This window comes from Peromyscus eremicus, chromosome X (genome assembly GCF_949786415.1).
Source record: "Peromyscus eremicus chromosome X, PerEre_H2_v1, whole genome shotgun sequence".
Classification (NCBI taxonomy): domain Eukaryota; kingdom Metazoa; phylum Chordata; class Mammalia; order Rodentia; family Cricetidae; genus Peromyscus; species Peromyscus eremicus.
The window spans coordinates 60,052,458-60,073,436 of record NC_081439.1 but is presented as its reverse complement, the minus strand read 5'-3'; the positions used below and the strand labels follow the sequence as shown (position 1 = coordinate 60,073,436).

At 37.0% G+C, this 20,979-nt stretch overlaps 1 protein-coding gene across 4 annotated transcripts in view; it reads left to right on the top strand.

The window, feature by feature from the left end:
* Atrx (ATRX chromatin remodeler) overlaps positions 1–20,979 on the top strand; it is a 178,033-nt gene that overhangs the window by 148,609 nt on the left and 8,445 nt on the right. For all 4 annotated transcript variants that reach the window (XM_059251435.1, XM_059251433.1, XM_059251432.1 and 1 more), the window contains 2 exons: positions 320–497; positions 1,528–1,722. In XM_059251435.1, coding sequence (XP_059107418.1) covers positions 320–497; positions 1,528–1,722 — 373 coding nt within the window. The remainder of the gene's footprint in view (positions 1–319; positions 498–1,527; positions 1,723–20,979) is intronic.

Below are 20,979 nucleotides of genomic sequence, written 5' to 3'. Positions count from 1 at the left end.
TAAATGATGCAGAACAAATTCTAATAATGTATATTGATATTTTTTTTATTTAAAACAATTTTAAACATACTATATTTTGATCATATTCTATCTCCTCCCCCAGCTCTTCTTAATCTCTAAGTCATCTTTAATTACAAATTATTGGATGTTTAAATATTAATAATATTTAATATTAATAATATAATTACAATTTTTTCTTTGTTCTGGGAAGCTGATTTATCTTATTTAAACTACTGTAGATAAAGTATGCTATGTGTGTGTGCTTTTGTAATATTAAAGTCATTATAACTAAACATTTATTTTATGTTTTCATTTTTAGAGGGCGATTGTTTATCATTTCCACCAAAGCAGGATCTCTTGGAATTAACCTGGTAGCTGCTAATAGAGTAATTATATTTGATGCTTCCTGGAATCCATCTTATGACATCCAGAGTATATTCAGAGTTTATCGCTTTGGACAAACTAAGCCTGTTTATGTATATAGGTTCTTAGCTCAGGTAGGTTTGTCATTTGCATTTTTTCATACTAAAAAGTTGAAGTTAATAATATTCTAGAGGTACAGAACATGGACAGATGAAACTGATATTACTTTAGACATGCACGACATAGGTCTCTTAGAAAGAGACAGAGTTGAAAATATTCTGTAAATAAGGCAGGTGTCAAGTTAGCCTGAGACACAGGCCAGACATGGTGGTACACAGCTGTGATCCCAGCATATAGGACGTGTAGGCAGAACGGTGGCAGTTTCAATGATAGTCTTGGTTACATAGTGAGACCCCTGTTTAAAAACAAAATCATCAACACCCCCTCAGAATTCAGATTTAAGACAATTCAACAAAATTGAAGAAATAGGTGCATTTCAAGGTCATTTATGTTTGTAGGGTCAAGTTGCCCTTTTAACTGGCACATGTAGGTGGGACATATACTGTCCACCTGCACCTAAATCTGGGCTTTTCTCAATTACAGCCTGGGGGGCAGATCTTTACTTGATCTTCCTTAGTGTGGCTTGCGAGTGTAAATTCTTTCCTGTTACTTAAAATATACAGCTTCTTTATATTTTAGTTTATAAGTAATGAATAGTATATGTCAATATACTAGCTTATACTGAATTAAAGCTACGTTTGAACTAAAGGGAGTTTTGGCTATTGTTAGCTTATTATATATTACACTAAAATTCTGCTTTCTTTCATTCTAATTTCATGTGCCTTTTATTTCTGTTCATCCTGATAGCTGCTTGCTCTTTGACTTTCACCTAGCATAGAACTATCTCAAGGTGGCACACAGATCCAGTTTGCTCAGATAATTTAGAATAAGTCTTCATAGTCTAATTTTCTTAATTTGATGACAAATTAAGATGGTAAGTTTTCTTGAGTAGAATGGAGCAACACTGTTAGTGATTCTTTGTAGCAACATATGACCTTGAAATTTTAGCATTTCATATTAACCAGTAACTAGATGTATCCGTAAGTTTCATGTTGACCAAATTTTCCTTATCTGTGTATTGTTCCTTTTTTTTCCTTAACAAAGGGAACCATGGAAGATAAGATTTATGATCGACAGGTAACAAAGCAGTCACTATCTTTCCGAGTTGTTGATCAACAGCAGGTTGAACGTCATTTTACCATGAATGAGCTTACTGAACTTTATACTTTTGAGCCAGACTTACTAGATGACCCTAATTCAGAAAAGAAGAAGAAAAGGGATACTCCCATGCTGCCAAAGGTATGTTTATTCTGATTATTCGGTTAACTAACAAAGCACATGTCAACAGGGACCAAGGAAATGATACTACTACAGTGAAAGTGAGAGTTCTGATTAAGGCTGTGTGTACTTCACAGATGTTCAGAGTCTAAATTTATATTTAATAAACTTGAATCTATATGGTTATAAATGAAAGGATGCTTGATTGCTTCTCCATATAACACCCCAAAGAAGATAGTATTTCTAAAAAGCATGCTTTATGCCAAATAACATTTCCCCCACCTAGAAAGAAATCTGCACAGAAACCTGAATGGAAATCATTAGGACTGTATTTTCCTAAGCTTCAAATTGAGGGCCTGTATATTTGACTAATTGTACTAATAAGTTAGCTGTCTGTTCTTTACCCTTCTTTCCTGTCATGGAGCAATTAGAATCAGCAAATAGGTGTATGAAAAATTGCCCATCATTACTAGTCATTAGGGAGCAGTAAATCAAAAGTATAATGAGATACTACGTCATACCTGTTAGGGTGGCCATTAATCAAAGGAATAAAAAGTAGTCAGTATTGGTGAGGATGTGGATAAAGGGAACCCTGTGCACTTTGAGAAATAGTGTAAATTTGTGCAGCCACAACTCAACAGTATGGAGGATCTTTAAAAAAACAACTCCCATATATTCCATATATATATATGAATTCAAGTTTGGATATTGAGCTATCTGAGATCCCATGTTTGTGATTATTGCAGGATTAGTGACAGTAGCTAAGACATGAAAGGAATCTAAATGTTTTATCAGCAGATGAATGGGTAAAAATCTGCTATCAAATATTATCCAACCTTGAAAAACAGTAAGAGGGAATCCTATTTACAATAGTATAAAAGGCATTATGCAAAGTAAAATAAGCCAGACATAAGATGATCCCCCTTATATGAGGATTCTAAAATATTCTGTTATGTAGGCTCAAAGAGAAGTAAGTGGTGGTTGCTAGAGTCTGGGGGATGGGTGAAATAGGGAGGTCTTGGTCAAAGGACACGAAGCTTCAGTTAGGCAAGATAAATTAGTTCTTCAGATGTATTATACATCATAGTATCTACTGTTAAAATACTGAGTATTATGTTAAACCTTTGCCGACAGGGTAGATCTTAAATGATCTCATCACCAAAAGATAATAATAGAGTGGGATAAAGCTTTTAGAAGTGATGGGTATGGTTATGACATTGATTCTAGTGATAACTTTCTTTCATGGGTAAGTGTCCATGTCTGCAAACTCCCTGAGTTAAATACATTAGCTATGCACAGCTTTTTGTTAGCCAAAAAAAAAATTATGGAGTTGTAGATATAAATTGCTAAGAATTTTGACTTAGTCTGTATAGCACTTAAAAGTTTTTAAGTATTCACATATTATGTCAGTTGATTAGTAAAAGAAATTTTTTCAGTTGGTCAGTAATGTATTGAATCAGCATTATAATTTACATTTCTTCACTATACATTTATACTATCTATGCCCTATCACATGCCTATAAAGACAGGAATGAGCTTTTATCCATCTATTTTAAAAAATATCAGCAAGCTAGGCATGTTGGTACATATCTGGAATCCTAACACTAGGGAGGCAGAGGTAGGAGGATGGAGTGTTTGAGCCCAAGATCTACTTAGTGAGTTCTAGACCACCCTGTCTTTTCCTTTCTTCAAAATGAGTCAATAAATAAAATAAAATAAAATAAAATAATATCTCACTAGGAAAGGGCCCCAAGAGATCATGTTATGATTGACCTCTTGCTTTATGGGAAACTGGATCAGAACTGGTAAGTGGTAAAACCATGGCTTTATCTACATGTATTTTCTGGCACATTGTTCTTAGATAAGGAAATATTACTTAGTACTAATATAGCAAGTAAAGGTATTTCTACATAAAATGGAGATTATTATTGTTAATTTTATTTTTTCCCTTTAGAGAACATAAGAGAAACATTCACGCTTAAAATGTTCCTCATAAGAGAAAACCTGTGGGTGTTTTCTAATATAGATAAATATTTTATAAGTTAATCCTATTCTAATTGTCTAAAAGGCTGTATGTGTCTTTTCCTATTGTCTTAAGAGAATTAGGAAAACAGATATCTGGGTACCATATTACTATATCAGAGTAACTTCTGTCACTTGTAAAAACATTTATTAGTTCTTCATATGGTTGTGCACATTTAGTTAAAGCAAATGGGGTTAGAAAGAAATTTCTTTTTTATAAGCAAATCTCTAATGCTAATATAAAATTTTGGAGAAATTACACACACACACACACACACACACACACACATCATCATCAAACTTTATATTTGTTGTTTTGGAGACAGGACCTCATTGTTGTCTTCATACTCCCTATACTCCTGCCTCAGCCTCCTAAATACTGTGATTACAGGGACTTAAATCTTTTTTAATGTTGTATGTATATGTAAGCAAGTATGTTAGTTTTCTAATGAGTAAAACCTGAATTTAAAGTTTACTGACACAGCATTTTGGAAAGAACTTCTTTTCTTCCCTTGCCTTGTAAAGTAATATATTTGGACATAGTGGGTATCATAAAGTGTAGATCCACATTCTGCCTGTACCATCATTTAATTACATGTTCTGCATTATGGTAGCTATTGATATAAGCGGGGCTGTGATCTTTTGTGCATAAGTACAGCATGCCATTTCTTTGAAGAAGCCGATTCTGGGTTCTGTTCTTTGCTGCCTGCCTTTGTTTTACTGACTCCCTTGTTTTACACACACACACACACACACACACACACACACACACACACACACACACACAATTTTTGGTTTTGTCGTTGGTTTTTTTAGACAGAGTTTTTCTGTGTAACAGCCCTGGCTGTCCTGGAACTCACTCTGTAGACCTCACAGGGATCTGCCTGCCTCTGCCTCCCTGGGATTAAAGGTGTGCGCTACCACTGCCCAACTTTGTTTTGTTGTTATATAACCCTTTCTGGCCTTGAACTTACTATATAGCCAAAGATAACTTTGAAGTCCTGATCATCTTGCCTCTACATCCCAAGTCCAGTGATTAATGCTTAAGCTACCATGTCTGTCTGGAAAGACCTTGTTTTTGTGACAACTTCAGATTTCTTGGACAATAGTTTCAGGGCACTTGAGTGTTTAAAATAACCATTTTTTCCATTACTTTTAACAAACTTAAATAAAAGGTATTATTTTATTTTTCATGTTAGGAAACACTGTATTAAAAATGATTTGTCTTCATTATGTTACAGAGTATGAGTTTTATTTGTAGTGCTGGAGATCCTAGGCCTTTTCACTGTGTGTGTGTATATGTGTGTGTTGGCTACCCAGGTCTTTATACATAGTAGGCAATCACTGTACCACTTAGTTACACCCCCAAACTGCCTAGGATTTCTGAAGCAAGGTCTTCCTATGTGGCTCAGGATAGCCTCAAACTATCTTTCTGCCTTTACCTCCTGAGTGCTGAATCACAAGTGTATACCGCCACACATGATTGTATATTCTTGAATAGACTGAATATTTTCTATGCAGTAATTAAGTTGCTTCTGTACATTTAATAGCACAAAAACATAGTGTAATCATATTATACATATTCTTTTACAGGTTTTTTTTTGGTTCAACCAGATAGGTTTTGAAAATATTTTCATGTTTATACTATACTTTTTTTTAAAAGTACTAAGTAGTGTTTGTTTTGTTTCCAACACCTTTTGTATTACTTTTATCTAAGAAGTTCATTTAAGAATTTGTACTTATGTTTATAGTTTTAAAAATAGCCAGGTGGTGGTGGTGCATGCCTTTAATCCTAGCACTTAGGAGGCAGAGGCAGGCAGATCTTTCTGAGTTCAAGGCCAGTGTGGTCCACAAAGTGAGTTCCAGGACAGCCAGGACTGTTAGACAGAGAAACCCTGTCTTGAAAAACCTAAATAAAGAAGTAAAACAAAAAAGTTCCCCTTTTCAATTTGAGAATATTTTATATCTAGTTTTATCTAGTTAGCATCTCTTATAAAATTCTATTTAATGTTAGATTTCAACTCATATAAGAAATAGCTCATGAGTACTTCTAATAGTAAATAAACATTCCTGATAGAAACCAGTGAATTGCTAAGCATGCACACTTTTAATCCCATTATTTGGGAGAAAGAGGCAGGAGGATCAGGAGTGCAAGGTTAATGTGTGCTACATAGCAAATTTGTGACTAGCCTGATCTATATGAGACCCTGCAACATAAAGGGTAGAGAGTTATATGTCCAGGTGTGGTATAAGCACACACTTTGTAATATCACTTACAGGAGGATCCTAAGTTTGAGGCCAGCTTGGGCTATATACCATATCAAAAACCAAAGTATAGAAACTGAAAGAAAGAGGACACTTTGTTTATTATATGTTGAACTTCCGGTTACAGGAAATTCGTTTGACTGGGTGAACCTGATTTGCTGGCTTTAGAGGTATACTGTTAGGCTCTGCTGAGAAGAACAAGACTTCATCTGTGTTTAAAAGGTTTCCAACTAGTGTTGTCATTGTTTAGGTCTTGTTTAAGCTGCCATACTGACTTCGTGGGCACAGCTTCCATGTCCTACATGGAAGACACAGTCTCTCAGCAAACATCCTGGTCTTTCTACCCACAATGTTCCCCGAGCCTTAGTTACAAGGCCCACCTCTAGATGAAGAGCTCTAGGCGTTAGTGACTACAGAGAGAAGGAGACTAAGTCTTCCCAGGGATAAACCCTCTCATTGGTTATCCAGTACCAGATAGTCAGACCCAAAACATATACATCTGAGAAACCCTACATCGACTCAGTGGGTCGTTTTTCATATAATATATAAAATTTATATTTATGCATATATATAGCAATAATAATTAAAGGTAGAGTAGGAAAAATAAAAAAAACAGGAAAGTAGAAGGGGAGCTTGGAAGTGTAGAAGAAGAAATGGGTGGTAGTGGCATGGTACGATAATAGAGGGTTGAAGATAATCAAATCATATATACATGTATGAAATGTCATCATGAAATCCATTATTTTGTACAATTAATAAATGTAATGAAAATGAAAAAAAATCTGGTGGAAAAAAGTGCTGTCTAATTGCTATGGGCCGTCCAGAATCAAACCAGATGTACTATACTCTATAGTCAGAATGGTCAGAGTTAGGCCTGGTCACTTAGAGACTTAAGCTATTTTGTTCTTTAACCCTTTACCATAAAGCAGAAAAGGAAAGGGAATATTGATGGCTATATTAAAACAGGTATTTCAAACCTCTCAAAGTTCTTCAGTAAAGAAAAATAAGCATTGATTTCTCAAAGGGTTGTATTCTCTAAACAGTTTGTTCTGAGTGTCTCCCAGTAACTGAAAAGCTGTAGTGTTGTTTTCACTTTGAAGATGAGGAATCCAGGCCTGGTGGTACAGGCTGCAGTTCCCACTACTTAGGACCATCAACTTAGTGATCCTTGTCTCAGAATAAGAGAAAGCAAAATGAAGAGCTATAGATCAGAGGTATAGTTCTCGCCTAACATACACAAGGTTCTAGGTTCAGAACCCAGAAATACAAAAAAAAAAATAGGAATGACAAATGAAGGCTCAGTGAGATTATGCCACTTACCCAGGTATATCATGCATCTAGTTTGTGTTATGCTGGCCTTCAGATCTGGCCTGCTGAGTACCAACACAGCTGTTTTTCTCTCTTTCTGTGCTGGGGATTGAACTCTATGACCTTACGCGTGCTAGGCAAGCTCTGTACTACTGACCTACCCTGTAAGTCTGAGAGTTTATACTCTAAACATTGTACTTTATTGTTGTCTCTTCCCCCTAAAAATTGCAATCTTACCAAGTACAGGAAACATGGCAAAGGACCCGTGATTCTGAAAATTCAGTGGCATTTTTTAGGATGCTTTTGTTTTGTTTTGTTTTGACACAAGGTTTCCCTGTGTAGCCTTGGCTATCTTAAACTAGTTATGTAGGCCAGGCTGGCCTCGAACTCAGCGATGTGTCTGCCTAAGCCTCCTGAGTTTAAAGGTGTATGCCACCACACCTGATTTAGGATGCTTTATTTTAACAAATGAAGATTTTAGAATTTAGAGTGCTTTCACAGTCAATAATTTCATGTGCTAAAACTAAGATTCTATAATTTAATCATTTAGCTTATGGCTTGTGAAATTCAAATTCTTCAGATGTATGCAGATCTTTAAGGTTCACAAATGTTTATTTCATGCATACTAATTATCTCACAAAACTGGGGCTTAGAGAGTTTGTGTGGCCGATAAGGTTGTAGCTAAAACTTGAAACTTGCTTTCATAATTGTGTCTGCTATTGCATAGAGATGATTCAGGCCTGGCACTGTGTGACTAAATGAGATCAGGTAGACCAAAACAGCAGGGACTCCAGCACCTATCCCCTTTCAAGTAGAGCCCCTTTGCTTTGATACACTTTTATGTATTAGGCTTAATAAGTATTTCTATCTTGCCTTAAATGAACAGAATAAATGTTCTGGGTTATATATATATTAGAAATCTATGTAGGCATATAAAAGGATTACCCAGTTCTTTGGGAAAGTTACGGTGAGGACTTGCTTGAAGAAATGTTGAAAATAGAAGTGAGTGGCGCCGGGCGGTGGTGGCGCACGCCTTTAATCCCAGCACTCGGGAGGCAGAGCCAGGCGGATCTCTGTGAGTTCGAGGCCTGCCTGGGCTACCAAGTGAGTTCCAGGAAAGGCGCAAAGCTACACAGAGAAACCCTGTCTCGAAAAAAAAAAACAAAAAAAACAAAAAAAAACAAAACAAAAAAAAAAAAAAAGAAGTGAGTGGCTATGGCATTGTTGAGACCACAGGGAGAACAGGAAAAGGAAATAAGCATAAAATGGTAGAAGTTGGCGGAACCTGAAGAAATAAAATCATCATACTATAAGGTTACAGTGGCAGTATAGAAGTAGGTTTGAGAAGAGAAGAAAAAAATACTCCAAGGTGGATCAGGTTACGATGAGATTACTAGATTAGGAATCATATTACAGCTGTAGGATCTATTAAATTTTAAACAGAAACATTTTTCACCTTAGAAAAATAATTTTGCGTATGAGTGTTGAAGATGCGCTGGAGAATAAAATGGATGTTAAGGAACTTGTTAGGATACTATTGAGATGATGTAGATGAGGTAATGGGTCTAAAGCAAGGCGATGACAGCGGGGTGGGTACAGTGTAGTTACTCAATGAATGTTATATTTGTTCCTGAGGCTTGTGTTTATAAGTTCATTTCATCATGCCAGTACTTTGATAGTATTTATTTTGACATTTGCAGTGAAATATTTTTTGTCATTTAAATGTGCTTTTATTAAAGATATATCAAAGCTACCTCCTATTATTACAGTAAAATTATAGCCATAGTCCCTTTTATCTATATTTTTTATTTGTAATTTTCAATTTAATTTTTAATAATAATTTCATACAGTATATATTGGTTTTTTGAAACAGGGTTTCTCTGTGTAGCCTTGGCTGTCCTGGAACTCACTTTGTAGACTAGGCTGGCCTTGAACTCACAGAGATCTGCCTGCCTCTGCCTCTTGAGTGCTGGGATTAAAGGCCCACCATGCGCCACTACTGCCCGGCTTCCATACAATATATTTTGATCATGTTTTCTTCCTTCCCCCAACTCCCAGCTCCTCCCTACCTCCCTACCCACCCAGCTTTATGTTCTTTCTCTCTTTTGTTTTGTTTTCACATTTCCCCCTTCTTTGTTTTGGTTTTCATTTTGTGTTTTTTATTATTATGAATTCTTAAGACTGATAAAATGATATATCTTCTTTGTTCATTTTTTTAGAAATTTATTCATTTATTTTGAAAGAAGAAAGTAGAAAAAATGATAAATCTTCATTCCTTTCCTCAACAAGTATTGTCTAAATAGTTATTAAGTAGCATGCCTTTTTATGTTATTTTTTCTTAAAAGTACTTAGTTTTGATTTAACTGATGTGATTATGTGTCTTTCTGCCTTATCACATCCTTTTTATTGCATAATTCTTGTTCTTGTATTTCTGTTATTGTTTAATTGTACTTCTCAACTTTCTAATTAGATTTGATATCTTAGATTTAGTTTATTAATCACTTGACTGTAGTTTAGTTTCTTATTTTTATGGCTCTTTAAAGGCAAGAACTACATTCCTCCATTGTTCTCTCTAAGCTGAGAAATGTAACCCTGCGCACTTTGATGTGGTCTTTTCAAACACCTTTCTGGCAGCATGGCACTGCACTCGCATCATCCCTTAATGATCTTCTGTCATGGAAAAGTGTGGTTATAGTTGCTTGAGTGCTTAGTCTCACTCGGTTAGTCACTCAAGGTAGATTTCGGAAAGGAAGAGAATTGGTTAGTTTTACCTTGTATCTGGTTTTGTTTGGGTCTTTTTGTGCTGCTGAGGTGAACTCAGGGCTCTGCGCATGCTCCCCACATGCTTTACTGCTAAGCCTCACAGCAGCCCTTTGTATTGTGCCTTCAGTTCCTTCTTGAATCTGCCATGTTAGTCAGCTTCATTCACCACCATATCACGATACTTATCCTTAAATCTGTACACGAGATTCTTTTTTTTTGGTTTTTCGAGACAGGGTTTCTCTGTGTAGCTTTGCGCCTTTCCTGGAACTCGCTTTGGAGACCAGGCTGGCCTCGAACTCACAGAGATCCGCCTGGCTCTGCCTCCCAAGTGCTGGGATTAAAGGCTTGCGCCACCATCGCCCGGCATGTACACGAAATTCTTAATTGTTGTTGCCAATGATAGATAATATTGTCTTCTAGTGAGTTAATTTTAGGGTCTTCTGAATCATATCTCCTAAATCTGTATATTCATCTCCTTTTGGTTCTTTTTGGTGTTTTTGCTTGTTTGTTTTTTGGTTTTTCGAGACAGGGTTTCTCTGTGTAGCTTTGTGTCTTTCCTGGAACGCACTCTGTAGACCAGCCTGGCCTCAAACTCACAGAGATCCTCCTGCCTCTGCCTCCCGAGTGCTGGGATTAAAGGCGTGCACCACCACCGCCTGGCATCTTTTGGTTTTCTGATATAGGGTCTTGCTGTATAGCTTAGACTCACCTTGAAAGCACTACGTAGCTCAAGCTGTCCTTGAACACCTAGCAGTCCTCCTGCTTCAGCATCCTTAAAGACTGGGGTTACAGGTATGAATTCTAATACCCAGTTCTCTTAGTTAGGGTTTCTGTTACATTGATAAACACCAAGATCAAAAGCAATTTGAGGGGGAATAGGGTTTATTTGAATTACAGGTGTAGTAGTACATCATCAGGGGAAGTCAAGGCAGAAACGGAAACAGAGACCATGGAGAAGTCCTGTTTACTAGCTTGCTCCCCCTGATCTACTCAGTTTTCTTTCTTACACACCCCTGGACCACTGGCCGAGGAATGATACTACCCACAGTGGGCTTTCCCATATCAATCATCAGTCAAGAAAATGCCCTACAGACTTGTCTGCAGGCAGTCTAATAGAGGCATTTTCTCTATTAAGGATTCTTGTCCCAGATAACTTGAGCTTGAGTCAAGTTGACAAAATAACAACGGGGATACTAGCTTGAGTCCATCCTTTTATAATGTTCTTCAGTCATTGTAAGCCTTCACCAAACTTACAAATTGGCCAAAACAGGCTCTTAGTGATAATAGAATTGGTTAAATATTTAACATTTATGTAAATTTTCTTAGGGAAAATGCTTTTTCTGGCAACAAACTTATGGATTGCATTGATTTCAGTGATAAAATCTTAGCCAGGGCCACATTTCATAATACGCCTAAGTAGGTGTTTTGTTCCTCTTAAGTACAGTGTACACAGCCTAAGTTCCGTACCCTTTATTAAGAAAACAAAAGCCAGTAGAACTGGCATAGAAGCGTTTCTGCACTTTTCTTTTTCAGCACTGTACCACTTATGTCTCTTTAAATGTGGACTGCATGTTGGTAATTATAGGGAAGACAAAATGGGGATTTTAGCTAAAGTACCCTAAGTGAGGCTTTAGGTTGGCTTTCTCCACCCTGATCTTGTGTACAATTTTCTCTCCTAGTCTTTAGTCCTTTATTCAGGCTTTAATACCTCAAAACATAGTTTACTGAACAGAGATGTTATTGTACAGTTTTATTAGCCAGCACATGATAATATAAGGTTTTTGCCTTTGTCATTCTTAACATTAGAGTAGAATATTCTCCATTAAAATAAATTGATGCGAAGCATGGAATAACTAATCAGCTTATTTCAGGAACTTCCTCTGAGCATGCATACATTTACTTTTGAAGCATAAGAACCACATGGTGGTACATGAGCCCAGTTTTTGCTGGTTTCTAAGAAGCCAAGTTTCTAATTGAAATAGAAAGTTTAATTCCATTGTTGTTAGCTTCTGCCTCTTTTATTACTCTTTTTTAAAAGATTTATTTAATTATGTATAGTGTTTTGACTGCATGTATCCCTGCAGGCCAGAAGAGGGCACCAGATCTCATTACAGATGGTTGTGAGCCACCATGTGGTTGCTAGGAATTGAACTCAGGACCTCTGGAAGAGCAGCCAGTGCTCTTAACTTCTGAGCCATCTCTCCAGCTCTCTTTTATTACAAGTTTAGCCTTTTTTGTTTAATAAAACAAAGTTTTATATTATTCACACATACACGTTAACTGGTACAAAAACACTTATTATTTATCTGAGTAAGAATAAAATACCAGAAAATACCGCAAGCTTAAGAGGAATTATTTTAGTTCTACCATTACTTTGTAGGTTATTAAAGTCTCTTATTTGGTGTTTGTTGCGATAATTGATGCCAGGGAGAAGGAACAACTGGTTTGGGTCATGTCTTTATTCCAGATCATCTGTTAAACACCCTTTTGGAGGTAAATCTTCTAAAATGTATTTATTGGTGGGGGCTAGCATGATACCACAGTATAACAGTAAGCATGTGGACATCTTACAGGAGTCGGTTCTCTCCTTTCATTATGTGGGGTCTCCACGTGAATTGAATGGCAGGTCCCTTACTGACTGAGCCATCTCACTAGCCCCTGTGTTTGTTTTGAGACATAGAGTCTCACTCTGCACTCGAGGCCGGCATGGAACTTACTATGTAGCCTAGGCTGGCCTAAATCCATAGCATTCCTCCTATCTTAGCTTCTGTTGTGCTAAGATGGCAGAAATGAATGGTCACACCTGACTCTTAGGGAATAGTCTTCAGCAAGCCACATAAGCTTTGTGGACCTTACTATGTTTGAGGAAATGACAGATATCACACACACACACACACACACACACACACACACACACTCACATGTGGTAACTGCACCAATGTTGTCTCCTAGATTTCATTCCATAGTTATGATGTTGCCATTTTGCTAAGTTTATTTCTCTGAAAGCAATAGAGACTTTTTTGTTTTGTTTTGTTTTGTTTTTGAGATAGAATTTCTCTATGGCTTTGTAGCCTGTCCTGAAACTCACTCTGTAGACCAGGCTGGCCTTGAACTCACAGAGATCTGCCTGCCTGTACCTCCTGAGTGCTGGTATTAAAAGCATGTGCTACCACCTCTTAGCTAGATTTGAATTTTTGAAAAAAAGCACCACATAAGGTCTTTATCCTTATAAGATCAAAGCTTGCCATGAATGAAAACATTTAGGGGCCAAAGGAAATAATCTTAGCTACATTGTAGAACAAACATGTATTGGAGGCTTGAGTTTCCTTAGAGATGAATTGTATCAGTTGGCATAACATTGATTACTGAATACTGATAATTTCTTCCAATGAAGCTAGCATGCGGTTGCCAAATACCCTTTCTAATAGCTAATGATTTTCTTTCCCACTTTTTTTAGATAATATAGGAGAAGAAATATCTTTTAGCCACCTGATGCTTCTGTAATATTTGTGTTTCGGTTTATAATATCTTACTTAATAGAGAATCTCAGTTTTCAATTACCTCTGTAGTAATATTTTAAAGTAAAAGAGTACTGGTATCCTACAAGCCATACAAAATGTACTTGCTATTAGTGCTTTATAGTGCTGCTTTGTGTCCTTTTTCCCTTTTCTTTCTCCCTTTTTTTAAACACAAGAAAAACTAGTAAGATGCCAAGGCCACCACGTCTTTATGTTATAGAGACCATGGTGCCAATGATACCTCCAGATAACATATTCCCAAACTTTGGCAAGCTACACTGCCTTAGAAATTATTGCCATTGGGAATTACATCATATATAATGTATCCTTGCTGGCCAGGGTGTTTTGCAAGATTCCAATGGGGAAGGATTAAGTTGGACTTCTGAAATTGTTTCCTTATGGAGAGTTTGATCCACTACAAATATTTACTACTTGCTAAGCCTAGTGATGCATGCTTGTGATCCCAACTGCTTGAGAGGCTGAGGCAGGATGATCACAAGTTCAAGGCCCATGCTGATTCATTTCTGTACCATGGGCTATAACGTGGGTGTAATAGTACGTGCTTTATAGAGATATGAACATTGGGTGTTCCATGTGAAGTTCTTAGGATAGTGCTGCTATACAGATGTACGTTCTGTTCAGCTTAAAAAATTCTACAGTGGACTGACTTGGGTTCTCATCTCAGATTCAGAACACTATACTATTTTGATATGCTAAAATACATCCAACGGACTAAGTGTACTGACCCACTCTTTTAGAGATCAAGCTATCCCAATATTCTGTTTGACAGTCTTGTGTTTTAGCTTTCTTACTGCAAAGAAAGTATAGAACGGGAACTTGCTATGTAGACAAGGCTGGCCTTTAGCCCACAGAGACCTGCCTATCCCAGCCTCCCAAGTGCTAGGTTAAAGACGTGCATGAAAGCACCTGGCTTATGGAAATTTTCAAGCCAGAAAAAATATAATATCCACAAAGCAATCATGTAGTATTGTCAATTGTTAGTATTTTTGCTAAATTGATCTCACCTGTCTTAGTGAAAATTTTTGCATCACAGGCATTGTGGTGTTTGATTTGTAAGGATTTTTTGTTGTTGTTTTTTCGAGACAGGGTTTCTCTGTGTAGCTTTGGAGCCTGTCCTGTAACTTGCTCTGTAGACCAGGCTGGCCTCGAACTCACAGAGATCCACCTGCCTCTGCCTCCCAAGTGCTGGGATTAAAAGGTGTGTGCCGCCGCCACTACCACCACCACCACCACCGCCGCCGCCACCACCACCACCATCACCACCACCGCCACCACTACCACCACCACCACTACCAGGCTGATTTGTAAAGATTTAAAATGTGTGTGTGTGTGTGTGTGTGTGTGTGTGTGTGTGTGTGTGTGTGTACTCAGGTTTTTTTTTTTTCCAGAGCTGAGGACCGAACCCAGGGCCTTGCACTTGCTAGGCAAGCGCTCTACCACTGAGCTAAATCCCCAACCCAGGACTCAGTTTCTAAAGTGCCTCCCCAGCAAGTATAAGGACCTGAGTTTAGATCTACAGCACCCATGCAAAAGCTAGGCATGGCGATGCGTATCCTTAACCCCAATGCTGGGAGAAGGGTGGAGATAGGGGATCTCTGGAGCTCATTGGATAGCCAGTCTAGTCAGATCAATGAACTCGAGTTCAGTGAGAGATCTGGTCTCCAGAAATATGGTGGAAAGCAATCAGGAAGACACTAGACATCAGCTGCTGGGCATAGATGACTTAAATACTCATCTCTAAAGTATTAAAACATTAATACCCATACTATAAAATGAATAACTCCAGAAATATGGTGGAAAGCAATCAGGAAGACACTTGACATCAGCTGCTGGGCATAGATGACTTAAACACTCATCTCTAAAGTATTAAAACATTAATACCCATACTATAAAATGAATAACTTCTTAATTCCCTAACATTATCCAGTATCTAATGATTTATTTATATGTAGCCAGTTGCCTCTGAATGTCTTGTAACTACTTTGTTAATATCGAGATACACTCAAGTCGCACATACTACATTTGGCTATAGAGACTTTTGCTATACCTTTCTTTAAAATCTCTTTAATTATGTGTGGTCTCCTCTGTCCATTCTGTGTTTGTTTATTTCCGGAGGTGGGGTGCGAGAGAAAGAGAAGAGGGAGATCTCATATATATTCCACAGAGTGGAACGTAGGCATTAGACCTGAAAGCTTGAGTGTATTTGTGGCAGATACTCCTGGCAAGAATATTTTATGGAGTGTTTGGGCTGTAGCTCAGTGTAGAGTGCTCAGCATGTACAAGGCCCTAGGTTCCATCCCCAGTGCTGAAAATTAAAAGGAGAAAGTTTGTGGGTTATATAAAAAGAGATGGTATCCCGCCCATTCCCCCAAAAAGAAACAGAACGAGACAAATGAAAGTTTGAGGATAAAGGATTATTATCTCTGAAGTACTTCTAGGGACCTTTAGTAGATTATTTTGGGCTAGGGGTTTAACTCTGTGGTGGTGTGTGCATTTAGCATGTATGACACTCTGGGTTGAATCTAGCACTCAAAGATCAGTTAATAAAAATACATTATGTCTCTGAATCCTTAATGTGACTGTATGTGGTGTTATCTTTTTGTGGTATGGGCAAAGTTAGCATTCAGAAAGAGATGTTGCAAAACAGGTCCTTGATCTCTACATAAACATATGCATTGTTAACATCATTTTTTCCATTCCCCAGTCTCTGGCAAAATGGGAACAATACTGACAGCTAAAATTCCCTGTGTAGTTCTAGAATTTTTGATACTCTTATATATAAATTGCTTAGATTTTCATTTTTTATTTTAAATAATGAAAGTGTCTATTAATCATCAGCTAGATTTCTTTTTTTCCAAACGATTTAATTTTAGAGGTAGGTAGAGGGGTGTGTGTGTGTGTGTGTGTGTGTGTGTGTGTGTGTGTCTCTGTCCGTCCATGGAAGCCAGAGGCATCTTATCCCCCGAAGCTGGAGTTCCAGGTTGTTGTGAACTACCTGATGTGGATTGTGGATTCTGGGAATCAAACTTGGGTCCTCTGGAAGAGCAATATGCTCTTAACCACTGAGCCACATCAGTGGCCCCCAGCTAAATTTCTTAATTTCTTTAAAAATTTCTTAATTTTTAAAATCAAAATTATCCATGTATATATTATATGTTGTGTGTGTGTGTGTGTGTGTGTGTGTGTGTGTGTGTACGTATTCTTGAGACGGATTTGATTATTCTTTCTTTAGCTTTCTATGTGTATGATTTTCTTGGAAATGGTGTTAGAAAAACTGATCATACCAGTGGAGTTTTCCTAAAAGCTTGCCAACAGGACAAACTACTTCAGTCAAGATAGTGGTTCAGTTCTTTCTGATATTACTGATGGATGAGATATGATCCTGTCTGAGACCATTGCATATATCGACAATAAAGTCATCGGTAAAATGGGCCCTGTGTCAATCCTCATATGTGGTGTTGTCAGTAGTAATGTTGTAAAGTGGATGCTGACTGGGCTCACTTTATACACTTCCAAACTGAGACTTAAGAGAAATTATGTGCTCAGACGTAGAGCTAGTAAGTGGTAGAAACTAGAATTGAAATGCACTTATGACCTTAGATCTGCACTGTCTAGTACAGGAGCCACAAGCTACATACGACTATTTATAGTAAAATTGAAAATTTCAGTTCTTGGCCAAGTGATGGCGGCACACATCTTATTCCCAGCACTCAGGAGGCAGAGGCAGGCAGATCTCTGAGTTTGAGACCAGGCTGTTCTACAGAGTGAGTTCCAGGACAGCCAGGGCTACATAGAGAAACCCTATCTCAAAAAAAACAAAAACAAAATAAACAAGCAAAAATTTTAGTTCTTTAGAACTACTACCGTGGTTTGCATTTCTGTGATCATGTATATGTTTCATTTAAATTCTGTCTTAACTTCCATCTGAAATTCAGAAAACTAACACAGGTTTTCTTTTATAAAATAAGTTGACTACATAATTTTATGTTGGTATTAGTATTTTGATCAGTTTAGTTGTGGAGTTGTAGTCTATTAAAGAGAAAAGCCTGTGAAGCATTTTGCTTTTACATTCCTGGGAGTTGGGGACACAACTGACGAGTTGTCCGCTCCTAAGGGTCAACCCTTCATTGATAAAGGGATTTCAATAGCACAGTTTCTGTGTGCCACGGGAGTTGTTACTGTTGGCAAATTTAAATCTGGGGCTTCTAACACATTAGAGGAAGAGGAGTGGCGGACCTGAAGCTGTATGCCCCTTTCAGGGAATTACTAGATTCGTCTACTAGATTGCATAGGTACGCTTTTGTATGACATTTATTATTTTGGACCCTTAAAAGAGCAGACATTGCAGAAGAGATTTATTTGCTCACTATAAGAATTACTGGATGACCTTATTCATAGCTTTTAAATGTTTATATCCTTTTTATCATTTACTTGTCTTCTGATGTTTTCATTCCTATTCTGTATGTGTTATAACACACCTATTTTGGCTTAGAGAGTGGTAATGTTTGCAAAAACACAGAACTTGGTCATGTGAACTACAGATTGTGTGAGATGAAAATTGATTTCCAATTTAGGTCCTGCTTGGAAAACTCTAGTCTCTAGAACAACTGTAGTCGTATGAAATTTACAGTGTCAGTCTCCATCTCATAGTGGCATGTAGCACATACAATTAATCATTGTAACCCAATAACCAGTTTTTGAAATATAAATACTAAGTATAGTGTCTAGCTCTTCAAATGTGAAACCCCTTCCTTCCTTTTAAACATACTTTCTGCTAATGTTAGCTTGGCAGACGTGCCTTTTCTTTCGCTGCAAGTGACCAGTCTGTGGCTGTCACTAACTCAGACCAGTACTCTGGAGAGCTAGGCCTGTGCCGAATGTTCTTTAGCGAAGGTTAGGTGCTCCAGACTCACAGGTAGACTATGTCATCCATCCAGCAAGCTCTCCAGTTACTGACTGCACACACTACAGTCTGCCTTCCAATGGGAAAGTAAAAGCTTTGGGACCAGGATTATTAAATGTCTTCACTAAAATGCTAGACTTCTTAAAGTAATAAAAGAGACTTTTTCATTGCCTTTTGAGTGGGTCATATGGCAGTTAAGTATTCTAGTGACCTTTTATTTCCAGATATTATAAGACTCAAATTCAAAGTGATAGTAAGCAAAATATTTTTGAAATGTGCCAAACCTCCTACCCTACCCCCAGGCTAAGCCTTGATTATTTTTTAACAATTTTATTTTCAAGGTTGGATTTCAGAATTAATTAGAGGGGAATTTTTGTCAGCTTGCCAAATACTTTAAACTTCTAAATAAATTAACTTAAACTTTTAATTTATCATTAATTTTGTTTTATTAATTGAACTAGTCATTTTTCAACCTTAAAATTTAGGTGGTTAGCTGAAATACAGACCATGCTTTTTTCAGCTTGTAAGCTTTTAAAAAAAAACCTTTTTAAGCAAAAATAAAGTTTAAACAAAGAAAAGTAAAGGTACACATTTGGATGTAATTTAAACCTCATTTTGATGACTGTTGGCTTGGTGATTATAGATTCTGTTCCAGTATTGTTTTCAATAATAGTGTTACTATAGCAACAAATATAAATGCTGCTTTAAAGGGGAAAACAAAAACCTTTCCACTGATTGTATCTTACATGGGATGAGAACGGTAAATTTCATAGTTTATTCTGGATTTGCAAAACTGTTTTTCTTGAAGAAGTAATCTGAGGATCCTGTTACAAATACTTTTTTGGCCTTCTTAATCTCATCATTCATTTCTTATACTGATTGAGTGCTGCAATTAATTTAAAAGCCAAAGATGTGGGAATGGTGTCTGCTTTCGTGCTTCTGAACTATATTAGTTTCTTTTTTTTAAGACAATGGCTTAATTTATGTGCATTGTCTTTTTATTTGTAAAATAGAGAGAGTGGGGTGGTATTTGCATGAATTTGTGTGAGTGAATGTTCATCTGACCAGAGGTGACACTTTCCATCTTTTTTTTTTTTTTTTTTTTGAGATGGGGTCTCTTGCTGAATCTTGGGATAATAGATTTGACTAAGCTAGCTGGCCAGTGAGCCTCAGAATTCCTCCTCTCTCTTCCTCCTCAGCCCTGGGTTTACAGACATGTATGGCCATGCCCAGCTTTTTATATATGTTCTGGAGATCCAAACTTAGACTCTTGTGCTTGCAAAGCAAGTTCTTTACCAACTGAGCCATCTCCCTAGAATCTTAAAATGGTGATTGTGGCACATATAGTTGTTTAAGGGCTTGGGTGTAATCAGTATATGAGGAAATTATTAAAATATACTCACTAATTAATTTCATTGCAGGTGTCATAATAATCAACAGGAAAAAACTTTAATGTCTTAAAAAATACTTTACTTAAGGGAATGAATAGTTGATGAAGTTTTTCTGCGGTTTTCAACCTTCCTAACCTTTAACAGTTTCTCATGTTGTAGTGACCCCTAACCATAAAATTATTTTCATTGCTACTTCATAACTGTAATTTTACTGCTGTTATGAATCATAATGCAAATATTTTTGGAGATCGAGGTTTGTCAGAGGGTTGCAACCCACAGGCTGAGAACCACTGATAAAATAATGTAAGCTCTGTACACTCTTGAAAAATGGTTTGTATTTGTTGAAGATGATGTCCATGCAAAAATAGCAACAGAGAAAAGTATATTTCAACTAAGTATAATACATTACTATTTTTATGCAATGCTGCATGTATAAATATGTGGAGGAATACATAAAATGTTACTGATAGCTGCCCCCAGTTGTATAGTTTGCTATCAGTATTACTTTCATTAATTTATTTGAACAGAGACTATCTCATTCATTAGAAACAATATAAAGAGTTTCTGTTTTGTTTTTGAGGTTTGGTTTGATAGAATGAGGAAGGTATTATGTTAGTAAGGCTCCAAAATTTATTAATGGTAGAAATCAAAGTAATGCGAACTTTTCCCATGACTTACTAGTATTTCAGTTGGCTATGAATCAAAGGGAACATTATTGCCTGGGCAGAGGCTGAATTGTCACTATTACCTGCCCTTAATTAGGTGATCATGTTTCAAGTTTCCGCCTCAAGTTTCCATTGAGGCGGAAAGATGGCTCAGCAGTTGAACACTGGCTTTTCTTCCAAGGGGCCTGGGTTCCCAGCACCCACACATCTTGGTTCACAACCAGCTATAACTCTAGTCCCAGTTAATCCAGGCCCTCTTCTGGCCTCTGTGGGTACTAACACATGCATGATGCACACGCATGCCTACAGGCAAAATACCCATATACATAAAGTAAAAATAAATAAATCTTTAAAAATTATACTTGTTAAGGAAAAGAAAGCTCAAAAAAGTTACAAGTGTTAAAAAATAAAGAAAAATGAAA